General features: G+C 53.7%; 1 protein-coding gene across 4 annotated transcripts in view; it reads left to right on the top strand.

Annotated features, from left to right (window-relative positions):
* Window positions 1–950: 950 nt before the first annotated feature.
* Window positions 951–25,706, top strand: part of ZBTB16 (zinc finger and BTB domain containing 16) — a 193,281-nt gene continuing 168,525 nt past the window's right edge. Inside the window, exons 1-3 of one of the 4 annotated variants that reach the window (XM_060604791.3) lie at window positions 1,796–2,052; window positions 4,130–4,196; window positions 5,014–6,371. In XM_060604791.3, coding sequence (XP_060460774.1) covers window positions 5,104–6,371 — 1,268 coding nt within the window. In that variant the 5' untranslated portion in view covers window positions 1,796–2,052; window positions 4,130–4,196; window positions 5,014–5,103. Of the gene's footprint in view, window positions 1,424–1,795; window positions 2,053–2,081; window positions 2,418–4,129; window positions 4,197–5,013; window positions 6,372–25,706 lie in introns of those variants that run through there. The other 3 variants (XM_060604793.3, XM_060604788.3, XM_060604792.3) reach the window with 3 other exon arrangements.

Below are 25,706 nucleotides of genomic sequence, written 5' to 3'. Positions count from 1 at the left end.
TCTCTTAGGTCCCTCTCCTCGTGCTCTCCCTGCAGACCAGTTCTTTAAGTCTCTTTCCCCTTGCAGACAGTGCAGACCTTAGCTAGAGAAAACAGTTTGTAAACAGGAATTATTGCTGTTTATTGTTAATCAAAATGAACACCCAGGGACCAGGCTTTTCCAGGGTTGGGTTGGACGTTGCTCTATTCACTGCTATCAGAGGGTAACTGGCTGCCTCCCTTCACTCCCAAGGGTGCTTCTCTGCCTTCTTCTCCTCTCCTGACTCCTGCAGGGCTGAGCACTTTCCCTGCTAGGAAGAGACAGGAGCATACTCGCGGGGATGGAATTGGCTCAGCACTCTAGTTAACACTGAGCACTTCCAATTCTGGCCTTCAGCTGCCCAGAAGCAGGTTTTTGCTTCTAGTTGGTGTCTGCCACCTTCCATGACCCTACAGTCCTTCGGGCCTGACTTTAGGTCTGGGACAGTACCAGAGGCAAGCATAGGAATGCGATTATGTGTGAGTCCAGCGCAAACCTTTGACCCGCCGGCGCGTCGGGGAGGGAGCGTGGGGACCCGTCTCTGGAACTGAAGCCCCGCGTTGCTAAGACCGTTTGACCTCCAAGGCTGACTGTCCGGAGACCCAAGGAGGGCGCTCTCCACCACCACCTTCACTCCCAAGATCCCGGACTTTACTGGGCCTCAAAGGCCGGTGTCCAGAAGAGAGCTTCCCACCTCGTGCCCCCTACTTTTGCCAAGTCCAGAGAAACTGCGGGGGGTGAGGGGGGGTGGGGGAGGGGAGAGGGGACTCTGCAGCGCCGGAGGAAAGACAGATTTCTTCTGGTTGCTCTACTCCTGGCTTAGTGATCTCAACGCCACCCTCTAAGTGGAGCGGCCAGCTGAGAGGAGGAGGCACTTGCGGGGGGGGGGGGGGAGGGAGGGGGGCTCTAAGCTTCTTCAAGCTTTCACTCGCCCCCTGAAGACTTTGCGCTGAGCAGGGAGCAGTTGTTGGGAACCGCTTCCAACCTATTCCCAGGAGGGCAAAGCCCAAGGGATGCTCAAGACTGGGAGGGGGCCTCACGACCTCGGCCTCCAGGGATCGCGACAGCTAAAATGCGGGAGGGGTCTCCCTTCGACGACTGATCTCTGCGGATCGCCCTGGCACCAGGCTCACCAGGGCCCGGGAACTGCGCCTGGAGACTTCTCGCAAGCGGGCTGCTCAATGCCTGGAGACACAGAAGGCCTGGGCTCGGGCTGAGAAAGGGCCCTTCTGCAACTGATGTCGGGGTACAGGGGATGCAGCCCCGAGCCCGGAGAAAAGTGAAAGGCGAGATGACACACACTGAATCCGGGCGAACACCGGAGCCGGGGACGACACTCCGCGCCCGGGGCAGCAGGGAAGAACAAAACCCGCGTCCAAAGGAAATTAAAAACCTGGGATCGAAGGTGGGGGCTGCTCCTCGCCCCTCACCTCCATTGCCCCCGCCAAGGATTCCGAGTCCCCGACACTGCTCTCTCCGCGAGCTCCTTCTTCCCTCTCCGCTGGGCCGGTGAGCGGCAGCCGCCGGCGCCCCAGCAGCAGCTAGATGTCAGGCGAAGCCCGGAGCGCGGCGCGCGGAGAAGGGAGGGGAGGGGAGGCGGCGGAACGGAGGGGAGGGGTGGGGCGGGGAGCGCGCGCGGGCTCGGCCAGTGCGGGGGGGGGGGGGGGGGCGGGGTGGGCGGGCTGAGCCCGGGGACGGCGCGGGAGGGGGGAGGGAAGGGGGGCAGCTGTGGGCAGCGAGCCGGGTTCGGCCGCCAGCACTAAAGATGGAGAGGCGCCGGGGCCTCGCAGGGGAGGGGGCTCGGCGTTGACGTGGGACGCGGCGGAGGCGCCGCAGCCGGTGGTGATTTGCTAACCTCGCAGCAGAGAGGAGTTGAGGGCGATGAGAGCGGGTACTGCGAACTGCCGGGCGATGCCGCCGCTGCCGCCGTGATACCGAGAGCAACAGTTCCCAGCAACACCCTTCCCCGACACAGGCACACCCCCCCCCCCCAAGAGGCACGCACACCCACCCCCAGCGCCCGGCTCGGCAGCGGTGAGTGAGGGGCCCGGGAGGGGCGCACCGCCCAGCCGTAGGCGCGCGCCGGGGCGCCCCGGGGCTGGAGAGGTCCGAGGGGCGCGCTCCCTTCGGCCACTCGGCCGCTGGGCTCGTGCCTTATTTTATTTGGCTTGTTCCTTTCCTGCGGCGGCAGCCGTCGCCACCGCCGGTTGGGGGTCGGCTAGAAGTGGAGCCCCGGCTGTCAGCTTGGGCGCAGCTGCCTCCCCGACCCTTCCGCCCTAGGGCAGGATCGGGGCGAGAGGTGGGGGGCAGAGCGTTCTGCGGAGGCTGAGGGCGCGAGCGGAGGGTTGGGGAACCGGAGGCTTTGTACGACCAGCGGCCGGCGGAGGAACGGGGAGCCGGTGGGTGCTCATATGTATGCGGACCGGTGCGCGGGCGCGATAGGGTTGTGGTTTATTTGTGTTTATTCGCCCGCCGGCTGGGAAGCTAGGATCCGAGGAGTGGATCTGGAGGAGGAGGGAAGCAGGACTCGGATTCACTTGGGTTTTCTTTCTCTTTGAAAAACGTGGTGGGCTTTTTTCTGGATTGGACTTGACTCCCCACCCGTTTTGGGGGGGGGGAGGGGCGGTCGTGGCGGAGTCCCAGAGGGTCTCCTGGGCTCCGGGCCCTCCTCGGCTCTCGGCAGGACCGGCCGTGGCACCGGAGCTCGCTGTGCGCCCAGCCGCGCTCGGTGGGTGCCTCGGCTCTGCACCTGATGCATTCGGGATGCGTTCCCCAACCTGGCGCGCCGGCGGCTCGCTCGCACAGCCTCTCGAACGCTCCCGCATGCGCTCGAAACGCGCACCGTCTCGCCCGCCCGCAGACCCACTGGAACACACGGACGCGCGGTGCGGCGACTCACTGGCCCGCTCCCCGGGACGCTCGCAGCGTGCCGGGGCTGGGCGCCCTGCCTGTCGCTGCCGGGGGTCACGGCCCTGGGGCGGAGAGGGAGGGCGGGCAGATCCCTTCTCGCCTTTCCTTCCACCACAACTCGCTGTCGGGCTTTTGTGCTTCCCCTTCGCGGCGGGGCGGGTCCGCCTCCTCGCGCTCTCGCCCAGGCGTCCAGCCCGCCCGGACTCTCGCCTTTCGTCCGGGTCTCTTTTGCTTTTCCTCCTCCTTAACCCGGCTCCTTTTTTTTTTTTTTTTTTTTTTTTTTTTCCTCCCCTGCCGTCCGGCTCCCCGGGAAAAGTTGTTTCCCCAACTTTGCAGAAGTCGCTTCCAAGTCTCCGTGGGGGTGGCTGGGACTGGGGGCGTGTGAGAGCGGGATCGATCCCCAGAGCTCCTGCGGGTTAGCGCCGGCGTTCCCTCGCGCCGCCGCGCTGGGCGCTGCAGCCAGCGCCCGCACAACCGCGGGCGCCGAGCCATGGGTGGGGGTCGGCTGACCGAGAGCACCCCGATTGCTCGCAGGACTTAGGGCGCTTGCTTTGGGGAAGGAATTCGGGTGGCTCAGCTTCCATTCTTTCCATTGCCCGTCCTAGTTCTCCGAAGCCCTTAGGTCTGCAGGAAGGCGCACGGTGGCAAGGCGCCGGTGAGCGGCAGTTCCACTCTTGACGGCCTTACTCCCCACCCCATGGAGGGCAGCAAAAGCGTCTTTACTAGCCGTCTTGTTAACCCTTTCTGCGTGAGATTTCTGGCTCCGGAGCCAATAGGGCTCCTTTTGGGGGCGGAGGCAAACAGTGTTTGAAGAGCCATGGAGAGCCTGTGCTGTGCTTCCAGTTGGTTTCACTGCAGTGTTGGCCTCGGCAAGGCATAGACTGAGGGACACCTGGATCTGGGTGAGGTCTTTCTAACACTTTTAGCCGGTTAGGGAGTCCCAGAGCCCTGTTACTGACCCAAAAGGAGGCTTTGGGAGAGGCCTTTGTCTCCCAGCCTGCGCTCTTTTCATACTGGTAGTAACTCACATAGTAGATGCTGGTGCCAGAATCACTTCTGGTGCCTTCATGCAGCGTCCAGCATCAATTGCTGTTCTGGGCACAGGACCTGGGAGTCTCTGGACACACTTGGAGTTCACGTACTTTGCACGTGCACTCCGGGCTATAGGGGTGCACATTTCCTATGATCTCTCTCTCTCTAGGTCTTTCGTGACCCATCTTCCTACGTTTTGTAGATCCTCTCGTCCCCTCGGCACCTGTGGGCAGGAGGTAGGTGCGGCATCTCTTATGAGTATGTGCACAGGCACAGTGCAGGTTTCGGATCGCATCTACAGTAGCTCTGAGGCACCTACGGGTGGAAGTAAGCCAGGCTAGTGTGGGGTGTGTGTGTTCCTGTTGTTGCCTAAGGAGGGGGTCGGGTTGGAGGTGTGTCTATCCCTTGCAGCCCTGAGAAGAGAGGAAGGGCAGAGGCCTACGAGGCATTGGCTGGCCGTGAGATGGGCCAGCAGAGAGCCCTTGCTTGCGGATTTGTGGGGGCCGGGACTATAGGCTGCCGGCTCCAGGTGGGCCTGTCCGTGTTCCTCCCGCTGCCACAGTGAGGCAGGATTTAGAAAAACTTTGTTTAGAAGATGAGGTTTACTGCACAGGGGGTTCAGAGTAAGATTGATCACTTTAGTTGGCCGAAGGAAGGGGTCAACCTCTGCACTGGGCACTTCCTCCTAATGCACATTGCCCATGTGCAGGAGCCCCTCGCTCTCCCATGCAAAGCAAGCCCAGGACTCCTAGGACTTCGTCTCAGCTCATCTAACAGATGTCACAGAGCAGCGAATGAAGCAGATGCTGTGGCAGAACCTGGTCTTTACCCTCTTCGTACCTGGGCTTGTAAAGGCAGATGTGCAGAGTTCTAGGAAGCTTTCTCCCCTTCTTTCCGTTAAATTCACCAAGGCTGTCTCATGGCCGGCGGGGGCGGGGGGGGGGCGGCTTATGGGTATTCTGTGTTGAGTTGTTACTTTGAAGGACGCTAACTAATCTGTGTTTCGTTCTCTGGTTTCTTTTCTCATCCCTCCACCCGCCCCGTCCCCTCCAGCCCTCTCGGTTGGCCCAGGAAACCCACCCAGCCCCGTCACGCAGAGCCAGGAAGGAAAGAGAGCCTCATGCCTGAGCCGAGGGGAGCACCATGGATCTGACAAAGATGGGCATGATCCAGCTGCAGAACCCCAGCCACCCCACGGGGCTCCTGTGCAAGGCCAACCAGATGCGTCTGGCCGGGACGCTGTGTGATGTGGTCATCATGGTGGACAGCCAGGAGTTCCATGCCCACCGGACCGTGCTGGCCTGCACCAGCAAGATGTTTGAGATCCTCTTCCACCGCAACAGCCAGCACTATACTCTGGACTTCCTCTCGCCAAAGACCTTCCAGCAGATTCTGGAGTATGCGTACACGGCCACACTGCAAGCCAAGGCGGAGGACCTGGATGACCTACTGTATGCAGCCGAGATCCTAGAGATCGAGTACCTGGAGGAGCAGTGCCTGAAGATCCTGGAGACCATCCAGGCCTCAGACGACAATGACACGGAGGCCACCATGGCGGACGGCGCGGCCGAGGAGGAGGAGGACCGCAAAGCTCGGTACCTCAAGAACATCTTCATCTCGAAGCATTCCAGCGAGGGGAGTGGGTACGCCAGTGTGGCTGCTCAGAGCCTCCCTGGACCCATGGTGGACCAGAGCCCTTCCGTCTCCAGCTCATTCGGTCTCTCGGCCATGAGTCCCACCAAGGCTGCGGTGGACAGTTTGATGACCATAGGACAGTCTCTCCTGCAGGGAACTCTTCAGCCTCCCGCAGGGCCTGAGGAGCCAGCTCTGGCCGGGGGTGGCAGGCACGGTGGGGTGGCCGAGGTGAAGACGGAGATGATGCAGGTGGATGAGGTGCCCGGCCAGGACAGCCCTGGGGCCACCGAGTCCAGCATGGTGGGCGCGGTCGGGGACAAGGTTGAGGAGAGGAGCAAAGAAGGGCCCGGGACCCCAACTCGCAGCAGCGTCATCACCAGCGCTCGGGAGCTGCATTATGGGCGCGAGGAGAGCGCCGAGCAGCTGCCGCCCCCGGTCGAGGCTGCCCAGGGCCCCCCCGGCCGACCGGAGCACCCTGCGCCCCCGGCCGAGAAACATCTGGGCATCTATTCTGTGTTGCCCAACCACAAGGCCGACGCCGTGCTGAGCATGCCGTCTTCAGTGACTTCTGGCCTCCACGTGCAGCCTGCCCTGGCCGTGTCCATGGACTTCAGCACCTACGGGGGGCTGCTGCCCCAGGGCTTCATCCAGAGGGAGCTGTTCAGCAAGCTGGGGGAGCTGGCTGTGGGCATGAAGTCGGAGAGCCGGACCATCGGGGAGCAGTGCAGTGTGTGTGGGGTGGAGCTTCCTGACAACGAGGCCGTGGAACAGCACAGGTAGGGCCCTCTGTAGCCCCGCATCCCGCAGCCCAGCCCCAGGCTTCTGGCTCCCGACACCCTGCCTTTGTGCCTTCGCGCCCAGCTACTCCCTAGCCCTGGGGCCTGGCCCCTTGTCCTCCGTGCTCTTTGTGAAAAGACACTTAGTTTCTAAGGCCCCCGGGGGCTGGGGGGATGGGGGGAGGGGAGGGGAGGGCACAGTCTCAAACGTGGTGAGAGGGGCCTTGGGTGTTTCCTAAGTGTTGGGGAACTGATGGGCCCAGACTCTTACTAGGCTCTTTCCTCTCCTTTTGCTTCCGGGCTCCTTTTTTGATTTTTCTCCTGTTGGGTCTGGTTCCCTTTGCCTGGAGTGACTGATAAACTGGAGGAAGAGGAGAAGTGGGATTGGGGGAGAAGGTCTCCCATGGCCTGGATCTGGCCATGTTGCTGGGTTTCAGGCACATAGGTCCCCAGGTCCCCAGACTGTGGTCCCCACAGCTCTGGAGTGTGGGGAGGGCACGGGGGCGGGGGGCTGGATGCTACGTAAACCATGTGAGCCATGCCTGGTGAACGTTTCTCACCAGGGATGTTGTTTCCTTTCCCTGCTCATTCTCTGCCCTTTGCCAGCACATTTAGAGGGAGTTGATTTAAATTCAAGAGGGAAGGATGGGTATGAGAGTCTTGGTTTTGCAGCCAGCCGTCTTACTCTTATCCCATCTCTGCTCACATTGAATGGAATGCGACTTCAGGCTAGCATTGGCTCCCCTCTGGCTCCTGTCACTTTCTCTATGAAATGACCATACGTTGAGCTTTTAGGACCTGCCTGGTTCAATACTAAATGCTTTACGTGGAGTCACATTTTTGTTACAGCAGTCCTCTGAGGTGGGGATGCCCTTCTTTCATGTAGGAGGAGGCTAAGACCTTTTCCCAGAGTCACACAGAGTAAGAGACAGGGTTGGATTCAAATTCAGGTCTTAGCCTCCTTGTACTTTGCTGCCTCTTGGAGTCGCTCCGTGCTGAAGAGGGTAATGTCTACAGAACACAGGGTTTTGAGAATTGCTCATGAGTAGAGTAAACGTGGGCAGGATCAGTAGTGGGTTTGGTTTTCACTTGCACCTGCTGTGATGATACATCCATCATTTTATCCTCTGGTCCCTGGGTCAGGTGAATGGTGTCAGGAAATCCAGTTTGGGGGTCATCCATGGTAACATTTCCTACACACCGTCTTGCCTGCTGTTTGGCTGATCTGGGGTGGATTCTTGAGCAACCCTCTTCCTCCACCCATTCCTTGTTGCTCTGTTGCCCGTTCAGGTACGGGAGGGCATGTGAGTGAGAGGGTGTGGGGGCCGGGCAGGCACCTGGGGGTCAGCGATTACCCGACACCAGCCGGAACCTGCTCCCACGCCTCTGCTTGATCCGTGGCTCTGAGACCTACCTTGCGGAAAGTGCCGCTGAACTAACTGTAGCCGAGTTTTTCCGGTGGGTGCGAAAAATAACCACCGCTGAGTGTATCTTCTCGAAGCTTGCACCACCCAGAAATAGACTGAGGATGTGTTAGTGTCTGCTCAAACTTTCCTAGAGAGGAAACCCCCCTCCCCAAACTTGACCAGATAGATTTCTCATCTTCTCCGGATGTCGATTATTTCAGATAGATGCGATGAGAAATGGGGTCTGGTGGAAAGTACTTTTGGGTCTGGCTCTCCTCTGGCCCTGATGGCGTCTTTTTCTGGGAGGGCCACAGAAGATCCCACTCTCCCAGGAGGTCCGTCCAGGCTCCCATTCTGTGGCACCCTCTGTCCTCTTGGGGAGAGGCGGAGGCCTGGCTGTGTTACACTCGGCAGAGGGCGGGCTGTGGACCTAGCCACATCTCGCCGGGAGAGCGTGGGATAGTTATGTAACCTTTCCGAGTTTTGTTTTATTCTTAAAAATGGAGATGGTCTGCACAGCGTGGGGCTGAATTGACGAAGGAACATCTAGAAATCCCCCAGAGCAGTGAGTGACACTGTGTGCTGGTGATGGACCGACCTGCTGGTCCCCCATCTTGCTCAGGCCTCCACATAGCCTCCCTTGGCTTCTAGAATTCTAGAGTGTAGTATCCACAGCGCTGCCTTCCGCTGGGGCTGTGCTGGCCGCAAGGCGATGCAGAAAATGTCCCTGTCCCTGGGAACTTATGATGGCGAGGCACTGGTCCAGGGATCCTCAGCTGTGGGCTGCTGACACGGCAAATGGGCTTTTGACTGAGGGTGGAAAGTAAGTTGGTGCAGCCTGAGAAACGAGAGCTGAGGACAGTGCCCCGGGGGGAAAGCTGTGAGGACTGAAGAAAGCGGGAAGGGGAGAAAATGTTCCTGCGGCTTCTAGGCCCTTGGTCCCCCTAGCCGCCCGTTGGCTCCTGATGAGATGTACTTTGGGGGAGGCATTTCCTCTCTCCCTCCAAGCTCCTGGGTGCGGGTGATACTTTCCTGTTTCTCACAACCACTAGTACAAACAAAAGGACGAGACAAAACAATCGGAGGGGGAGGTTTGGTTGGGAGGCTGTGCAATTGACTGGAAACATAGCAGTGATGAACGTGACAAAGTAGCAAGCGACAGGTTTGATTTTATTTTACTTTTAAGCCATAGACTAAAGTGTTGCTGAAGGTTGAGTACCCAGCAGTTACCTGTTGCCTGTGTGCTGCGGTGGTCGTGAAGGGCATGGAGAGGCAGGAGGTGGGGTGGGCCGGGAAGTGGTGCAGGAGGGAGAGAGCCTGGTGTGACTCCTGCCACTAGGTTCCCTCCGTCCCAGGCTGATGAGAGAGAGCCTGTTGGCGCGACTCGCGCAGACAGAACAGCGAAGTCGTAGTCCCTGCAATGGGTCCCTGCGCAGGCAGTATCCTCTGTAGTCACAGGCTGATGGAGAGACTGGACAAAGACACTCCTTTCCGTAAATTAAATGGGGCTTACTTACCTGGAGGATCCAGAAGGGCAGCACGCCCAAAGACCAGCAGCATTCTCCGGGCAGATTCAGGAGAAAGGTCTGGATACTACAACCTTCTCCACCGTGCTCACATCACAGGGGACGGTATCTGAGGGAGGCAGGGTCACAGCACGCTTCTGGAAGATTGGGTTTGGCCTGCCCTCTATGTTCATCTCTCTCCTTTCTCTCTCTGTCTCTGAAAGGCTGGAGCTGTTCTGCGGGAAGGCTTATCTGGATCTGATGTAGGCATCAGCTCACCTGGGCCAGGTGCACCTACTCTTTCTCAGAGTTCTCTACCCGTGTTGATAAGATTACAGGGGGCAGTGTGGTTGCCTTAGGTGTGAACCCAGTCTTCATTCGTAGCCCTCAGCCTCCCCAGGCTCCCACAGCCTTGTCTGAATATGTTTCTGAATCGAGTGCTGCAGAATCAGACTGTGGGGTCTGGTTTGCCAGGGGCCTCTGGACCTTCTACAGCAGACCCTTAGACCAGCTAGAGGGGCTCTCTTGCACGTGCACAGAAGGAACTCCAGCCTGGGTCTCGAAGAGATGCTCAGGAAACACAAGAAGTGATCCCAGCCAGCTCCCTGGACTTGTGTGTGCAGCCCTTCCCGGAGGCTTCTTGGGGCCAGCTCTAGGGTGCATGAGCCACATAGCTGAGATGACAGATTTGGCCTGGCTCTTTGCCTCGGTCTGTCTCAGGTGACCAGTTGTTCTGTTTTCAGTGGTTGACCATGTGGAGGGCCAGCAGCTGTTGACCTTGGTTTCGGCCACTTTGGGGAGTTTAGCGGTTGCCTTTAACTCTTGGTCGCCTTTCATCCTTCTGCCGGTGCTTCAGGCACCTCTGAGGTCACACCAAACTCTGCTGGTGACGCAGCCGTAATACTAACCGTGTCTTTTATCAGCTGTAGCACTTTCTTCTTTGCAAAGCACTTTTAATGACTTTCTCAGCCCCACAGCCTCCCCTAAGCGGGTACAGGTCCGTCATTCCATATCTGTGAATGTAAAGTCAGAGAAGCCCTGAAAGCTGAAAGGTTTTGTGCAACTCATTTAGTGGCAAAACCTGATCTGAACTGATGTGAGGCTATATTTATCCCACCTACTTTGAATATTCATATGTTTTGCTGCAAAAATATTAATGTGTTTGATTACAGAATGCTTCCCTAGACTCCTCTGGGACTGACGAATACCATAGGACCCGTAGTCCTTTTCTGAAATCTGAACAGTTTGGATTTCTGAAGCACCCAAGGGTTTTGGGTAATCTAGTGGGACTGTGGACCATTTTCAGCCCCAACTTGCAGACGAGGAAACTGAGCTTTGGAGCCAGTAAGTGACTTGGCCACGGTCACGAAGCTATAAATGGATAGAGTCAGGAGCCCAACTGGCCTTCTGATTCCCAGTCCTGGGTACTTTGCGCCAGGCCATATAAGCACATGGGCATTGCCGTTCTGGGTCAGATCCATCTGACCTAGTCTCTGGGTGCCAACACCATCCCGAAGATACCACCGTCGGAGGCTGTGGCCATCTTCCTTGACGTCGATCCTAAAGGTCAGGCAGAGCCCGACTTCTCTGAGTAGCTATTTATGGTGGTTCTGTCATTCACAGATTTGCCCCAATCCTTTCCGAATCCATTTCTATTTCCAGGAAGTGGCCTTTTGGGGGATGATGAATGACTTAGCGATTATAACCTCCTGTACTCTTGGAGGTCTTCCTTTGGAGAAGTCGTTAGCTGTGAAGTTCGGAGGATGGCAGGAGGCTTCGTGGCGTTGTGTGGGGCTGGGGCGTGGACCGGGCCTCTAGCCTCTGTTCCACGGGTTTTGGCCGTGAGACCACTGTTGGTCTCTCTCTCATCTGGAGGCTCATCCCTTGGTTTGTAGAACTAGGTGCTTGGATGAGCTCTTTCTGGATTGTTGAGTTCTGCCCCTTCCGTGCGTACTCACTCACATTCTCGTGAAGTCCTTTTGGCTGATTGAATTTTGCTCTGTTTTGGAATCTGGGTTGGCAGTCAGCCAGCTGAAATAGGCGGGGGTCTCTTTGATTTGATTCTGTCCGCCCTTTGTTTTTTAAAACTTTTACTCGCGTAGGGTTGCGGAGTTGTCTGGGATCTAGATGGCACTCTGGGAAATTTTGAAGACGATTTCTTCTGTTTTATTTCCAGTGGAGGGAAGTGACTGCGTCTTTCGTCTCCGTGCGAAAAGTCCCATTTACGTTTGCTGTCACTGTTGGAGGGAGCTGCTAATTGCTGGAGGGAGAGGAAGAGTGTTCAGCTCAGCCACACGTTTTCCTTCTGCTTGTTCTAGGAACTCTATTTATGAATCTTTAAAATAGTGATTATCCTAAACTGTTAAAATCAAACTCCATTCACAACTCTTTCCTTTCTTGCTAATTTAGGAGGCAAACGTTTCCAATCAGTTTTAATTTTTTTTTTTTTAAATAAATGACTTTAAAACCAGTCTATCTGAAAGCCCAAGGGTGAGAGCTAAGAATCTTGATAAATGGATGCAGGTGTGCCACAGTGTGCCTGTTGGAGGGTTCCAGAACATTCCTCAATAACAGAAGGTGTTCTCAGGTTCTGTTTCAGCGGCATTAGGTGGAAGCCGTGACTCAATGGCAGTTATTTTGGTAGAAAGAAAAATTGACCATAGCAACCGCACTGCCTTACCCTCTGATTTTTTACTCACGGTGAATGTGCATTTTGAGCAAATCAGACTTATCTGGGCCAGAATCCTGATTTTACCGCTCACCAGCTGTGTGACCGTGGTGATGTTACCTAACCTCTCTGTGCCTATTTGCTCCCTGGTAAGAGGGGAATAATGACAGAACCTGTCCACTGGGTTGTTACAAGGATTAATCAGCAAATACACGTCAAATGCAAGGAACGGTAGCACGAAGTAAGTGTTCCCTACATGTTTGCTGTTGTGTTTTTATTGCTGTTGTTGTGAAACGGGGCACACAGGCAGTGCAGGGTAGGAACTGTGTTTGTGTTGGGCCATGTCCTGTTTTCCCCCCGAGGCGTTTGATAAAAACTGCGGCTCAGACACCATGTGGGGCTGACGACCGTGAGCACGTGCATTCCCCCCCACCCCCAGAAGCTGATCTCCTTGTACCCTGGTGGCCAGGGTACTCTTTGTCCCATTGACCTGAGGCCTGATGAGTCATTCCAGTTCTCATTTAAATTTAGCTGGGCAGCACTCCACCGGCCTCAGTTCCAATTGCCAGGCAGGCTCACCCAGTACCCGAGAGCCCGTGCGTGTGGCCCGCCGAGCACATCGCTGTGGTCGAGGCACAGACGAGGAGCACAGGCTCCAGTTTACTGAGGGAAGTCTGGGCTTGCGGTGGCCGGGCCTTCCAGAGCTCCTCCCTGACCCCACTGCCAGTGCAGGATGCTTCTGATGGTGGGTTTGACAAACGGCATTTTCGGGGCTTGGTACTTACCAGGTTCTGTGCTCAGAGCATTCAGAGGCAGACTCTCACATGCTCTGGCTGCCTTGTAAGGGGGACATTAGTTGTGAATTCCCTGATGGGCAAAGGGAAGCATGAGAGGTCAATGGATGTGTCCGTGGTGGGGCCAGGGCTTGTGCTCAGGGCTTTGAGCTTCACTGTTTTTCCTATAATGTCCTGCTTGGACCGGCAGCCCCTGATGGAATCAGAAGGGAAGGAGGGATCAGGAAGGACCGGGTCCGTGTTTCCTGCAGTCGGTGACCAGGGGGCTCATCGCTCGGTCCCCTCTGGTGGCTCGCGAGGAGGAAAGTAGCGAGGGGCTGTTTGCTTCAGAGGGTTCAGGTCTTCGGGGTCAGGGCCACACAAGTGCCAGGAGAACTTCATCCTGTATCATCTCTTACCGACCCGGAGAGACCAGCTTCTGGTGATGGGGGCCCTTTATGCTGACTCAAAAAACAGAAAATGGGAGAGAAAAAGAAACCCACTTACAAAAATAAAAATTCCATGCTGTTAATTTCATGCCAGCATAATCAGAAATTCCCCTTTCTACTGTTTCCCCTTAAAAGCCCCAGTGTCCTTATTATGCTGGCTCAGTCTGGAAAAACTATGGTTGGGTTTTGCCTACGTGAGGGTTATCTCTGCAGCTGCAAGCAGGGGACTCGGTACTTTATTGTCAGTATGGAAACTTCGGCTGGAAACTCGCCAGAACCTGCTCGATTCTAAATTTCTAGCTGGCTGTCGACTCTGACCTCAAGACTCCCATTTCCTTCGGCAGGAATGGATTGTGTCCAGCTTTGCAGTAGGAGGAACCCAAGTTAGCTAGGAGGAAGGACTTCCCGAAAGAGTGGGGGCATCCCTGGTCACAGAAATTTTGATGAAGAGGAGAAATTGTGGGCCAGTTAGAATTGTTTCTTAGACTTCTCCCCACTTTTGGGCCATTTACTATTTTTAGTAATTAAAAGAAAATGTTTTAAATGTTTATTTATCTATTTTTGAGAGGGGGCGAGGGAGCAGAGAGAGAGGGAGAGAGAATCCCAAGCAGGCTTTGTGCTGTCTGTGCAGATCCTGACGCGAGGCTCGGTCTCATGAACCCTGAGATCGTGGCCTGAGCTGAAATCCAGAGTTGGATGCTTAACCGACTGAGCCACCCAGGTGCCTCTGGCCATTTTTTATTTTTAAGTTATTATTCCTTTATTCTAAGTCTATTTATTTATTTAAGTAATCTCTGTACCCAACATGGGACTCAAACTCATGACCCCAAGATCAAGAGTTGCACACTCGCTTTTCTGACTGAGCCAGCCAGGTGCCCCTTTTGGGCCGTTTCGATTCCGCAGAAATCATAAGTAAGGACTGGGTGTTACACGTACACAGGTCACCACCACCACGCGTGTCAAGAGCAAGACAGACGCACTGCCAGACCGTCGTGTTTGTAGGGGACAAGGTGTGACGTCAGGTAGACGTGGGTGTGAAGGTTGGTGCTGCCTTGTGAATTTGGACAGATGAATTCACCTGTCCAAATCATCAGGCTCTTCTCCTCTGAAGTGAGCTTAGTCCTTTACCTCCCAGTGCGGTTTTAAACGTGTTAAACGAGGTACCAGGTAACATAAAGCACACAGCAGGGACTCCCATGTGGGGCCGCCTCCCTGCTTCCCACTTCTTTTGTGACCCCAGCCTGACAAGGGGGCCGCTCTCTCGCTGAGCCCCCTGCCACCCTGGCCCAGTGTCTGCTTCTAAGTGGATTAGCTGAGAGTTGTGATCTTAATGCCATTAAACGTGTTGGCACGACTCTCTTTGCCATAGTGAGAAGCAGATGTGGCTGACCGTAACGGCCCTCGATGATCCATCAGGCCTGGAGTGCGGGGCGTGGGGAACATTATTAGTGTTAATTTGGGGGAGTCTTTTATGGTAGTTGGGGGAAACGCGGAGGGATTGTTTGAAACGTATTTATTTTGGCCGTTGAGCAGGTTAGATGCTGTCGGGGTCTACTGTGGCTCCACCGTCCCCTCTCCCCAACCCTTTCTTGAAATAAGGCCCCTCCCCAACCCCGAAGGCCGGGCCTGATTACTTCCAGAGTTGGAGAGACAACTTAGCAGGCTCTTGTTTCTTGCCGATGTACCTTATTAGTAGCACCTGGCATCATAACCCACTAATGGGAACCAGCACTCTCCTCCTGCGTGGCCAGTGACAAGTAGCCCTGTCAGCCGGAGCTCGCCGTGCGAGGAAGTTCCTATTAGCTTTATGGTCAGGAGAACTTGTCCTGTTCAGGAAATGAATGTTGCCGCTAAAGGTCCGCGGCCCTGACCCTGGCTGCGTAACCTGTGCGGGCCGGGGAGACCCTGCTCAGGATGCTTGGGATTTCAGCCCCTCTCTGGTTCTTGTCATATGTAAAGAGGGAATCATTGTGGTATGTTGCAGCCTTGAACTTTTGATTTATTCAGTGAGGACGACTTAACCGTTTCCATGCCTGGATGGCTGTGCAGTGTCAGAGCTGAGCGTGTGCCTCTGTGGGTGTGTGGAGCCTGGGGGTGGGTGGAGGAGAGACCCCCATGCACGGCTGTGCCCGGGAGGGGGGATTTCAGGGGACGATGATTGGCTGGCTTTTGCACTGCTGTAGTGTCAGAAGTTTCTGGAACTGTTGGCTGCAGACTGGGCAGCTGGGAAGGAGGCGTTGGGTCTGCGGTTGAACCTGGGTTTGAATTTATCCTCTGCCTCTTAGAAGCTCTGTGGCTCCGGCGAGATACCTAACCACCCGCTTCCTCATATCTGAGAGGAAGTTCTAATGTGGACCTCATCGTGCTGTCCTGATCTTACCCATGGATGGTACATTCGGGATATATACAGCCCGGGGGCGGCACGGTCTGTGGCCGGCGTTGAAAGGATGTGCCTCTTTCTTTCTTCCTCATTGTCCTATTATTTAAAATTTTTTTTTAATGTTTATTTTTGAGAGTGAGGGAGACAGAGCACGAGCAGGGGAGGGGCAGAGAGGGAGAGAGAGGGAGACACAGAGTCCGAAGTAGGCTTCAGACTCTGAGCTGTCTGCACAGAGCCCAGTGCTGGGCTTGAACCCATGAACTGTGAGATCATGACCTGAGCTGAAGTCGGACACTCAACCGACTGAGCCACCCACGTGCCCCTGTAATATTGTTTTTAAAAAAGTTGGAAAGGAGGGCCTGTCTCACCTACGGAGACTTCCTTCCTCATCACAGCCTTGGAATCAAAGAAAAATTACCTAGTTGTTCCTTCTTCTGTGTGCGAGTAAGGTTTGTAAAAGGTCTGTGGAGAAGAGCAGGGTTTGACCTGCTTCCCTAGGGAAGTTTTGGCCTGCCTCTTTGAGAGGAGATGTTTGTGAGCCGTCTGGCAAATGGATGTGTTACTTCTGCCTTGGCCTCTGCTGCTGCTTTAGAGGACCCTGGTGACAGAGGAGTGAACCGGCCCAGGGATGATGGGCCTGTGGCAGGGAAGCGGTTGGAGATGATGCCTGCTTTTGGAAGTTTAAAGCAAATCTGTCCCATCTGTCTCTGGCATCATGGACAGTCGCTCCAGGGAAAATAAATTCTCCAGTTGGCGGGCTGGGTGCAGAGAGAAAGGACGGGAGTGGTCAGCGAATCCAGGCAGCTGATGCTGGGCGGGAGGGCGGGGGGGGGGGGGGGGGGAAGAGTTTGGAGATGGGGCGCTGGCCCATTTCGGGGTGTATGTGCCCACGGGAGGCAAGTTCTCTCCTCCATCCTCTGCATGGAAAACCGTGCACGTCTCACGTCTCAAATAAATAGAGGCTCCTGCCCCTCCCGGAGCAGGTGAAGGCTGCTTGGAAGGTGTTTTCACGGAGTAGGGATGGGAAGTGCTCAATGCAGAAGTGAAATCGTGACAGTTGTCCCCTAAATGCTCTGCTAAATTAAGGATTTGCTAACATTTTCGAGTCTACCTCCCTGCATACCCCCACCCCCGGTCCCCTTGGCAGAAGGGAAAAAGATGGGACCTAAAAACAATGTGAAGCGCTGCTAAATTGAGCGTCTCTAAAAACATTTTCCTTCCCTTGAAGTTGAGTGTGGAAAGCCAGGGCTGGACTCGTGAGTGCTGCAGACCCATTTAGGGCCCGCGTGCCTGGCCTCTTTCCTCAATCTCCAGCACGATGGTTTTCACTCCCCCTCCCTCCCCTTCCTCCCTTCATAATTATCCACTCTTTTACTTTGTTGTGTCTTGACAGGTACAAGAGTGGGTTTTGTTTTTGTGAGCTGGGTAGCTGCTGAACACTCCCCAACAGCCACGTTCGACGGCTTGGGGGTAGCTGGTGTGGGCCAAACCTTGGCATCCCCTGTTGGAAAAGTGAAAAATATTTCTGTTTGCAGTTAATTTTAGTGGCAAGCAGATCATGTTAACTGGATGTAATTGCTTCCAGATATGGCCGAGGGTTTTGTGTGTTGAGATGAAGGGTCTGGTAAGTGCTCACTTCCTGTGTAAATTAGGCTATTCCATTCAGTCTTTCATTCTGGCCAGCCCTGGATTCTGTCATTCTCCCGGTTCCCCCTCCCCAGCCTGCAGCCTGGTGTGAGAAGCAGATTGCCCTGTCCCTCTCAATGCGATTCTTTTGTCACTCGGAGCCACTCACCTCTGGGTTCTTGATGTGAGTTTGCCCTTAAAATAATGGGAAGGGTTTCAGAAGATGCCCCCTGGACCTGCTCGTTGCCAGGGAGAGACAGATCTGCAGAGCCACGGGGAGGGAGTGTCTCCTGATTGTGTGGATTATGTCTCAGAGCCCAGAACTCCCGGTTTTCCATGCATTTTTTTTCCCCTCCACCCTCTGACTCCACTCCCACCTTGGAGAATACGATTCTCTCCCTTTCTGAACAAAGCTCGTTCCAGGGGGTCTGAAGTCCCGGAGAAATGAAGTGTCTGGGGCAGGAAGGAGAAGCCTGTGGTCACAGACAGGAGAGCTGTTAGACACGAAGTCGCTGCTCGTCTTTGCAGAGCAGGTTCGACCTACACACAGGCACACCTGCCCCTCCCTGCCAGAAAGGGAGAGGAGAATCCATCCAGAAAACCTTCTCCAGGACCCTGCGGTTTCTAGCGTTGCACCCGGGGAGAAGTCATGTTCTCCTAAATTCCGATTTTTGTCCTGTGGCTAGTCCCCCATTCCCAGTGCTATTTGCATAAGAGGTTGCTGTTTATCTTCCTGTATCAACTCCACTGATAACCCCTGTGGTCTGTTTAACAATATATGAGGAGTAGATTACTCGATAAATGCCAGTTTTCCCAATAGGCAAAGATAAACTGTCGGGGTCAGGGTGAGGGGTGTGTGTGTGTTAGGAAGGAGGGACCGGGTGGGGAGCCAGGACCCTCTTTCAGATCGGGATGGAGATGTGTGAAAACACCTGAGACGGGAAAACAGGTATCTTCTAAAATGCAGCTGCATGTGTCATGCAGCTTATCAGCTTCCTGCCCTCCCCTACTTTCCTTCTCCTTCATGTGGACATATGCAGAGTCTCTGAGAACATTCCAGTGAGTGGGTTGCCCATGCCCGTGTTAGTACAAGAGGGGAAAGGGGTAGGTGGTTTTTGCTTCTTCGGTTCCTACCCTTTCCTCCCTTAACCCTTTCTTGTTTCGGCAAGCTGTCAGCTGGTAAGCACGTTTTTCCTTGCTGACAGGGTAAATCTGAAATCTTTACTGGGTGGATTTTTCCCACCTGCCCTGCAGTTCCTTCTTCCAGCCAAGGACTCTGTTCTCGAAGAGCCTAGGTGGAAAGCAAACTTCTGACCCCATCACCTAGTCAATAAGCTGTCTGAGAGTCAGACAAAAGAGTTTGGACTGGCTTCTAAAGCCAGGAACCCAGCTGATAGCTTTGTTTTGATGTCCTTGTAATGTTTGCACATCACGGAGGGGGCTGCTTGGAGCAGGGGGTATCTGCTGGGACAGACATACCTGGAAGTTGAAAACAGCTGGCACAAAGTCCATGCGATGCTGAAGATAGATAGAGCCCAGGAATTGCAGGGCACCGGGTGAGGTTTCCTTACTCAAGGAAGAGGCTGTCCAGGATGTGGCTAGGGGTGGTGTTTGCTAGGGACCGTGTGATGATGGGAGGAGCAGAGGCCTTAGGATGAGGTGTCCTGGGTGAGGACCCAGGCTCCAGAATTTACCCTGTGCCTTGAACGGGTGACTTAGCCTTTCTGAGCTCCCATTTCCTTGTTCTGTACAAGGTGAGATCAACACCTTTTAGGTGGTTGTCTGGATAGACCGTGTGAAGTGTGTAGCACAATGGAGCTTCTTTGTAAATGGGTGCTATTGTGCTATGAACTAGGCCCTTGAGAAGCCTGCTGTTTTGGCCCAGAGGAGAAACTATGGAGGGAATCCATGAAATCTTTTGTTTTGGGCACTGCCGAATTGCTGAGAGTTCTAACCCTGTGCCGGCAGCCCGCAGACCAGATAATAAGCTAATGACCTAAGTGAGGTTCTGCTGCTGTTCTAAAGAAGCCTGCAGATCCAGTAATTGATCACATAATCCTGGGATGTCGCCACAGCCCTAAACACTTTGGAAATCTTCCTTTGGAATCCTTCCCAAGGTCTGTGCCACGTTCTTTTTGCCTTGCCCTTTGGGAGAGTAGATGTGACTTTTGGAAATGGTCAAAATAATTCGATGACAGATCTGGTGAGTATTGTGAGTGATGACATTGGATGACTGTGTCTGACTCTGAAGGTAGGTTCTGGAAAGAGTGTGCAGAGAGTGCTTGTCCGCTCCGCCCCAGGGTGAACGTCGGCCTCGCTTCTTAAGTGGGAGGTGAACAAGGCCAAGGGGCTGGCGATTTCCAACGGCCGTCACCGTTTGCCTGGGCCTGGGGCGGATTCCTCTTATTGCTGTGGTGTTTCTGCTTTTGTGGTTTGACCTCCTGTGAGTTTGGGGTCCCAAGAGGCACTTCTGTCATTAGAAAATGTACCACCATCAGGATATGTAGCTTGGGGTTAGAAAGAATGCATTGGGTTTTGACACTCTAAGGGAGTAGGCCTTGGAGGCTGGTGGCCTGCATTTGCACCCAATCTCTGTTTCTTGGGAAGGCTCTAGAAGGTTAAAGGGGCTTGTGTATTAAATCCCAGCTTGGCACCTGGGCCATCCTCAGCACGCATGAGTCCCCTTCTCTAACAGTCTTATGTGCCCTGAATACCTGGAGAGTGGAGAGAGGCGTTTTCCTTTCCTCTGCCTGAGGGCCACCCCTGGGATTGTCTGTGGGACCTGAGTCTTCAGTGATCTGGCTGTGCAGAGGCCTGGTGTTCAATCCCTCAGCCTCTCTCTCTCTGCATTATTTATAGTAAACCATATTAGAACAGAGTGTTAAAGAGGAAGGATGAGTCATCCCCATTGAAACCATTGACGACATAAATGAAAGCAAAATGCTTACTATGTGTTTTGCACGGTATTTAAGGCCAGGTTGTGCTAATTTGAACACTCCCCAACTGGATCTGCGAAAAGATACATATGTGGGAAAAAATTCAGGTTTCACTGGAAGTTATTTATTGACAATCCATTTCCGTAGCTGCTTTCCCCGTTTGTTTACTTCAGGTCCATATGCAAATCACGTCTGTCATCCATCCTGATGAGGGAGACCGACTGGCTGATTCACTAGCTGAGGTTTCTTTTTTTCTTTTTGAGGGTTGAGGAATAATAGTGCGAGGGGGAATCTTGAGGGTCCCCGTTCATCCTTCTTGCCACCTGTTGAGGAAGGTACTCTTAACACTCTACCGGCCGAACAGGTGTGGGTGGTCACAGAACGTTAGAGCTGGAAGGGCTCATAAAATCATGTATTATCAACATGCTCATTTAGGGCAGAATAAATGGAGGTCCAGAGAGGCTCTGTGATTTGCCCAAGGCCACACAGCAAGCTAGTGGCCAAACCAGGTCTGGAAGCCATGCCTTTCGTTCCCTGCCTGCTTTCATTTTGCCTTCACAAATTTGCCTACCACTCTCCACATCTGCTCCCTGCTTCCACCAGGGATGAGGTGAGGAGAGAATCTGACTTGAGAGCAGTTTCAAATCTTTGGATGGGCAGGGTGCTGGGTGGATTTCGGCACGGTGACTTGTCTTTTACTCATAACCTCTTTGCTGCTCAGCCTGAGTGGATTACTGTACATGAGTCCTTTAGATTGACAGGGGATGCACTGTGTGAGGGTTTTTTAATTAACTAATTAATTTATTACAAAAAAAATTTTTTTAAATTTACATCCAAATTAGTTAGCATACAGTGCAACAATGATTTCAGGAGTAGATTCCTTAATGCCCGTTACCCATTTAGCCCATCCCCCCTCCCACAACCCCTCCAGCAACCCTCAGTTTGTTCTCCATATTTATGAGTCTCTTCTGTTTTGTCCCCCTCCCTGTTTTTATATTATTTTTGCTTCCCTTCCCTTATGTTCCATCTGTTTTGTCTCAAAATCCTCATAGGAGTGAGGTCATATGACTTTTGTCTTCCTCTGACTAATTTCACTTAGCATAATACCCTCCAGTTCCATCCACGTAGTTGCAAATGGCAAGATTTCATTCTTTTGATTGCCGAGTAATACTCCATTGTGTATATATACCACATTTTCTGTATTCATTCATCCATCGATGGACATTTGGGCTCTTTCCATACTTTGGCTATTGTTGATAGTGCTGCTATAAACATGGGGGTGCATGTGTCCCTTTAAAACAGCATACCTGCATCTCTTGGATAAATACCTAGTAGTGCAATTGCTGAGTTGTAGGGTAGTTCTGTTTTTAATTTTTTGAGGAACCTCCATACTGTTTTCCAGAGAGGCTGCACCAGTTTGCATTCCCACCAACAATGCAAAAGAGATCCTCTTTCTCCGCATCCTCGCCAACATCTGTTGTTGCCTGAGTTGTTCATGTTAGCCATTCTGACAGGTGTGAGGTGGTATCTCGTGGTTTTTATTTGTATTTCCCTGATGATGAGTGATGTTAGCATTTTTTCATGTGTCGGTTGGCCATCTGGATGTCTTCTTTGGAGAAGCGTCTATTCATGTCTTTTGCCCGTTTCTTCACTGGATTATTTGGTTTTTGGGTGTGGAGTTTGATAACTTCTTTATAGGTTTTGGATACTAACCCTTTATCTGACAGGTCGTTTGCAAATATCTTCCTGTGTGAGGGGTTTTAAGATACAAAGATTAATAAGACATGGGACTTGCCCTTGAGAAGCAAGGCAATTATAAAATTGGAGTAGAGGCATTAAAATACTTCATTTGTTTAATTTTTTTTAACGTTTATTTATTTTTGAGACAGAGAGAGACAGAGCATGAACGGGGGAGGGTCAGAGAGAGAGGGAGACACAGAATCCGAAACAGGCTCCAGGCTCTGAGCAGTCAGCACAGAGCCCGACGCGAGGCTCGAACTCACGGACCGTGAGATCATGACCTGGGCTGAAGTCGGATGCTCAACCGACTGAGCCACCCAGGCGCCCCTTGTTTAATTTTTTAAAGTTTATTTATTTTGAGAGAGAGAGAGAGAGAGACACACACACACACACAACACAAGAGCCAGAGATGGGCAGAAAGAGAAAGAGAGAATCCCAAGTATGCTTCACCACCTGTGCAGAGCCTGATGCAGGGCTCGAACTCACAAACTGTGAGACCATAACCTGAGCAGAAACCAAGAGTCGGATGCTTAACTGACTGAGCCACCCAGGCGCCCCTGAGGGATTAAAATACTTTAAACATGTATGTGTGTGTTGATAACTATGATAGAAAGTAGGAAGTGGGAAGATTATATAGATCTATAGAAAAAAGCAGAGGAAATTTAGAGATGAAATACCTTCTACCTGGAGGGATTCCCTTTAAAAAAATTTTTTTTAAGTTTATCTTGAGAGAGAGAGAGAGAGAGAGATGGAGGGGCAGAGAGAGAGGGAGAGAGAGAATCCCAAGCATGCTCTGTGCTGTCAGCGCAGAGCCACATGCAAGCCTCAAGCCCATGAACCGTGAGGTCATGACCTGAGCCAAAATCAAGAGCTGGAAGCTCCACCAACTGAGCCACCTAAGTGCCCCGGGATTCGCTTGTAATTGAGAAAGTCGGTTGAACACTTACTGTGTGCTGAGCACTGGGCAGGGCCCTGGGAGTTCAGTGATGAGCAAGACAGGACCTCTGCCCTTGGGGGCCTTCCTGATGAGGGAGAGATCCTCAGTCCTGTGAGAAGCTATGAAGTTACAATTGTGAGAAGCGCTCCGATTCCCCGTAAAGTAACTTCCTTTGGCTGGAACGAGGGCGGTGGTACTGGAAGGGGAGGTTGGGGTCAGGGGCGGGGGTGGGGGGTGCCCTCGCCGCCAGGCCAGGGAGGGGCGAAGGCAGCACAGCACGGAGAAGCTCAAAGAACACGGGCCGACCTGGGTGCGGACCCTCAGGCTGCCAATCGCAAACCGTGTGATCGTGGCCACATGCCCGAGCTCTGTGACCCGGGGGTGTTCTCACCCCTCGAGTGGGGCTGATGTGCGGGATATCGAGTGGGGCGGCCTGAGGATTGCAGATAATGCACTTAACACATCCTGCGTGGTGCCTGGAACAAGGTAGTTGCTTAGTGAATGTGACTGCCGTTTGGTTTTGGACTTCATGCTGGGGCAGTTGGGAGCCTTTGAAGGCGTTTGAGGAGGAGTGTGACACGGTGAGAGGTCTCTTCGTGGTACCTTCCACCAAAACTGTATTCTGCTGCCCCTGCTCCCTTCCTGCCCTCCGCTATGGGCCAGGAAAGCAGTTCAGGGAGTGATCCACTTGTCCTGTGGCGTCTCACACCTGGCACTCCCCCAGGATTTGATGAAATGACATGAAATGGACCTTTCCCACTACTTCTCGCTGGCTGGAGGGCCTGGGAGAGGGAGGTGGACGGAGGGGGGCCTTCAGCTGTCACGGTCAGAGGAAGTGACACCGTGAAGCTGGCCGGCCGGACTGTTATCCGTCTCTCTGGCTCTCTTTTAATAGCAACCCGAATGTGTGAAGTCAGGCTAACCGTCCCGGACCCCTCTTGCCTCCCTGATAGCAAGCGGGGAGACAGCTATCTCTCACGGGCCAGTCTCGGCTGTGGTCGTAGCACTACGCAAGGTCTGCAAACCGACGGTGGCACGGGGAGATAAGGGCTGGCGTTGTGTAATGAGGGGCACGGTCTGTTTGCCCGAGCGGCTCCTGGCCCCTGGTTAACTGCTAACCTCAACGGAGCGGCAGGCCCTTGCTTGGAAGGGCCGTTCCAGGGCCCCTCGCTGGTTCCAGTGATGCCTTTTTGTGGTTGGATAAAGGAAGCTCATGTAGGCCGCCCACAGTGCAGACACGGGCTTGGGCTACGGGTGTTTGGTTGTTTTGTTTTTCTCTTTGTCTTTCTTAAAAAAAAGAGGAGCTGAAAGGGGGGGGGCAGTCTAGCTTGGCGCCTGCCCCGTAACCCAAAACAACATAAAACAAACAGTTCCTAAACCGAAGTTAAAATTCAACAGGCGGTAGAGATGTCCTCCTTCCTTGCTCGACAGCCACCCGCCCCCCCCCCCCCCCCCAGTCCCCCTTGAGGCCAGCTTTAAGAAATTGGGTCTTGGGGACTCTTCGGTCTTGCCTGGAAATTCCTGTCCTGGAACCTTAACACCGCAACAGTTTTGCTAATATCTCAGCCGGTGGTTGGGTGTAGGAAACAGTGGTGGAAAGAGACTCTATTTACCTTCTTCCTTCCACCGCCCCCAGATGCTCACTCCCCTTTCAGGACGAATAGGTAAGCCACAGTGCATAGACCCTGCCCTTTAGGGGTGGCAGAAAGCAGTGCCCTGAGTCCTGGTGTTGCCCTGTCCTGATGGGGGATGGGCCAGAAGGGATTTTTGAGGCCAGCCCCCGTTCTCAGGCCGGCAGGTGCTTCGAGCCACCTCGCCTTCTCCTCAGACCCCCCAGGAGAGGGATACCACTGTTTGCTGAACGGGTAATTCCATTTTCAGAGTATGCTTAGCATCCCCCGCTAATCCTGCTCCCTAGAGTCACCAAGACTCCGAGCCATAGCCCTCGAGATAGTTGTGAGGTAGCTACAGGTGTTCCCTATTTTTACACCCTGGTTTTCCCTATACCTTGATGTCAGTCCCTCCTACCATTCTCACAGCCCTCTTTCAGATACTTCCAGATTTGTAAGTTTTACATCACTGTTGGATCTGATCACATCAGGGTGATTATATGCCGTGAAAAAACCAGATGGGTCTGACCACTCTGGAGAAGAACCAGACTTTCACCTCCATTGTTCAAGATGTTATGCCTCTATTCATATGTCCTCTGTCTCCCTTCTGTGTTTCCCTGGTGTACTCTTGAAGTCATTTCCCTTGTTCTTGGCTGGCTGCTCCCAGAGATTGCAGGGATTTTTTTTTTTTTTTTTTTTTTTTGGTCAGGGAGGGAATGGGGGGGTGTCAGGAATCTGGAATTGGACGGGAGATGATATCTCTTTGAATGTTAGCTTGAATGAATGGTCCTTTGCAGGCCTGCAGGTTGCTCCATGTCCACTGCAGGGGTCTGGCTCAGGGGTGGTCAGGGGAGGTCAGGGGAGGGAAGGTGGTGATTTAAGAGATTCAGAGGTGGTGGCTTATATCGATTTAACTTATCTGACCTGTTAGGCATAGGCTGCCCTTCCATCCAAGTACCTAACTAACTTAAAGCAACAGAGAAATGTATAGTATTTCTTTCTTTGCATCAATTAGGACTGGCAAATTCATTATTTAGAGGAGGGAAGCTTTGGAACAGAGGTCTGTGGCCAGACTTCATGCTTCCCGGGGTGGTGGGTGTTGGTGTTGGGGGGGAGGGTTGCTGGTAGGTGAGTGATGCCGGGGTCAGGAAGGTGGCCGGGAAGCATCACCCCAGAGCCCTGTGCAGCCACACCAGGTCAGATGCCGTTGTCCCAGAGGAGCCCAAGTTAGCAATCCTAGGAACAGGCTTCATCGTTCTGGATCTTCCGGGAACGTTTCTTTCTGGGTTTAAAATGTTTAGACAC

The sequence above is a fragment of the Panthera onca genome, chromosome D1 (assembly GCF_046562875.1).
Source record: "Panthera onca isolate mPanOnc1 chromosome D1, mPanOnc1 haplotype 2, whole genome shotgun sequence".
Taxonomy (NCBI): Eukaryota; Metazoa; Chordata; class Mammalia; order Carnivora; family Felidae; genus Panthera; species Panthera onca.
This window is presented reverse-complemented; position numbering and strand designations above follow the sequence as displayed.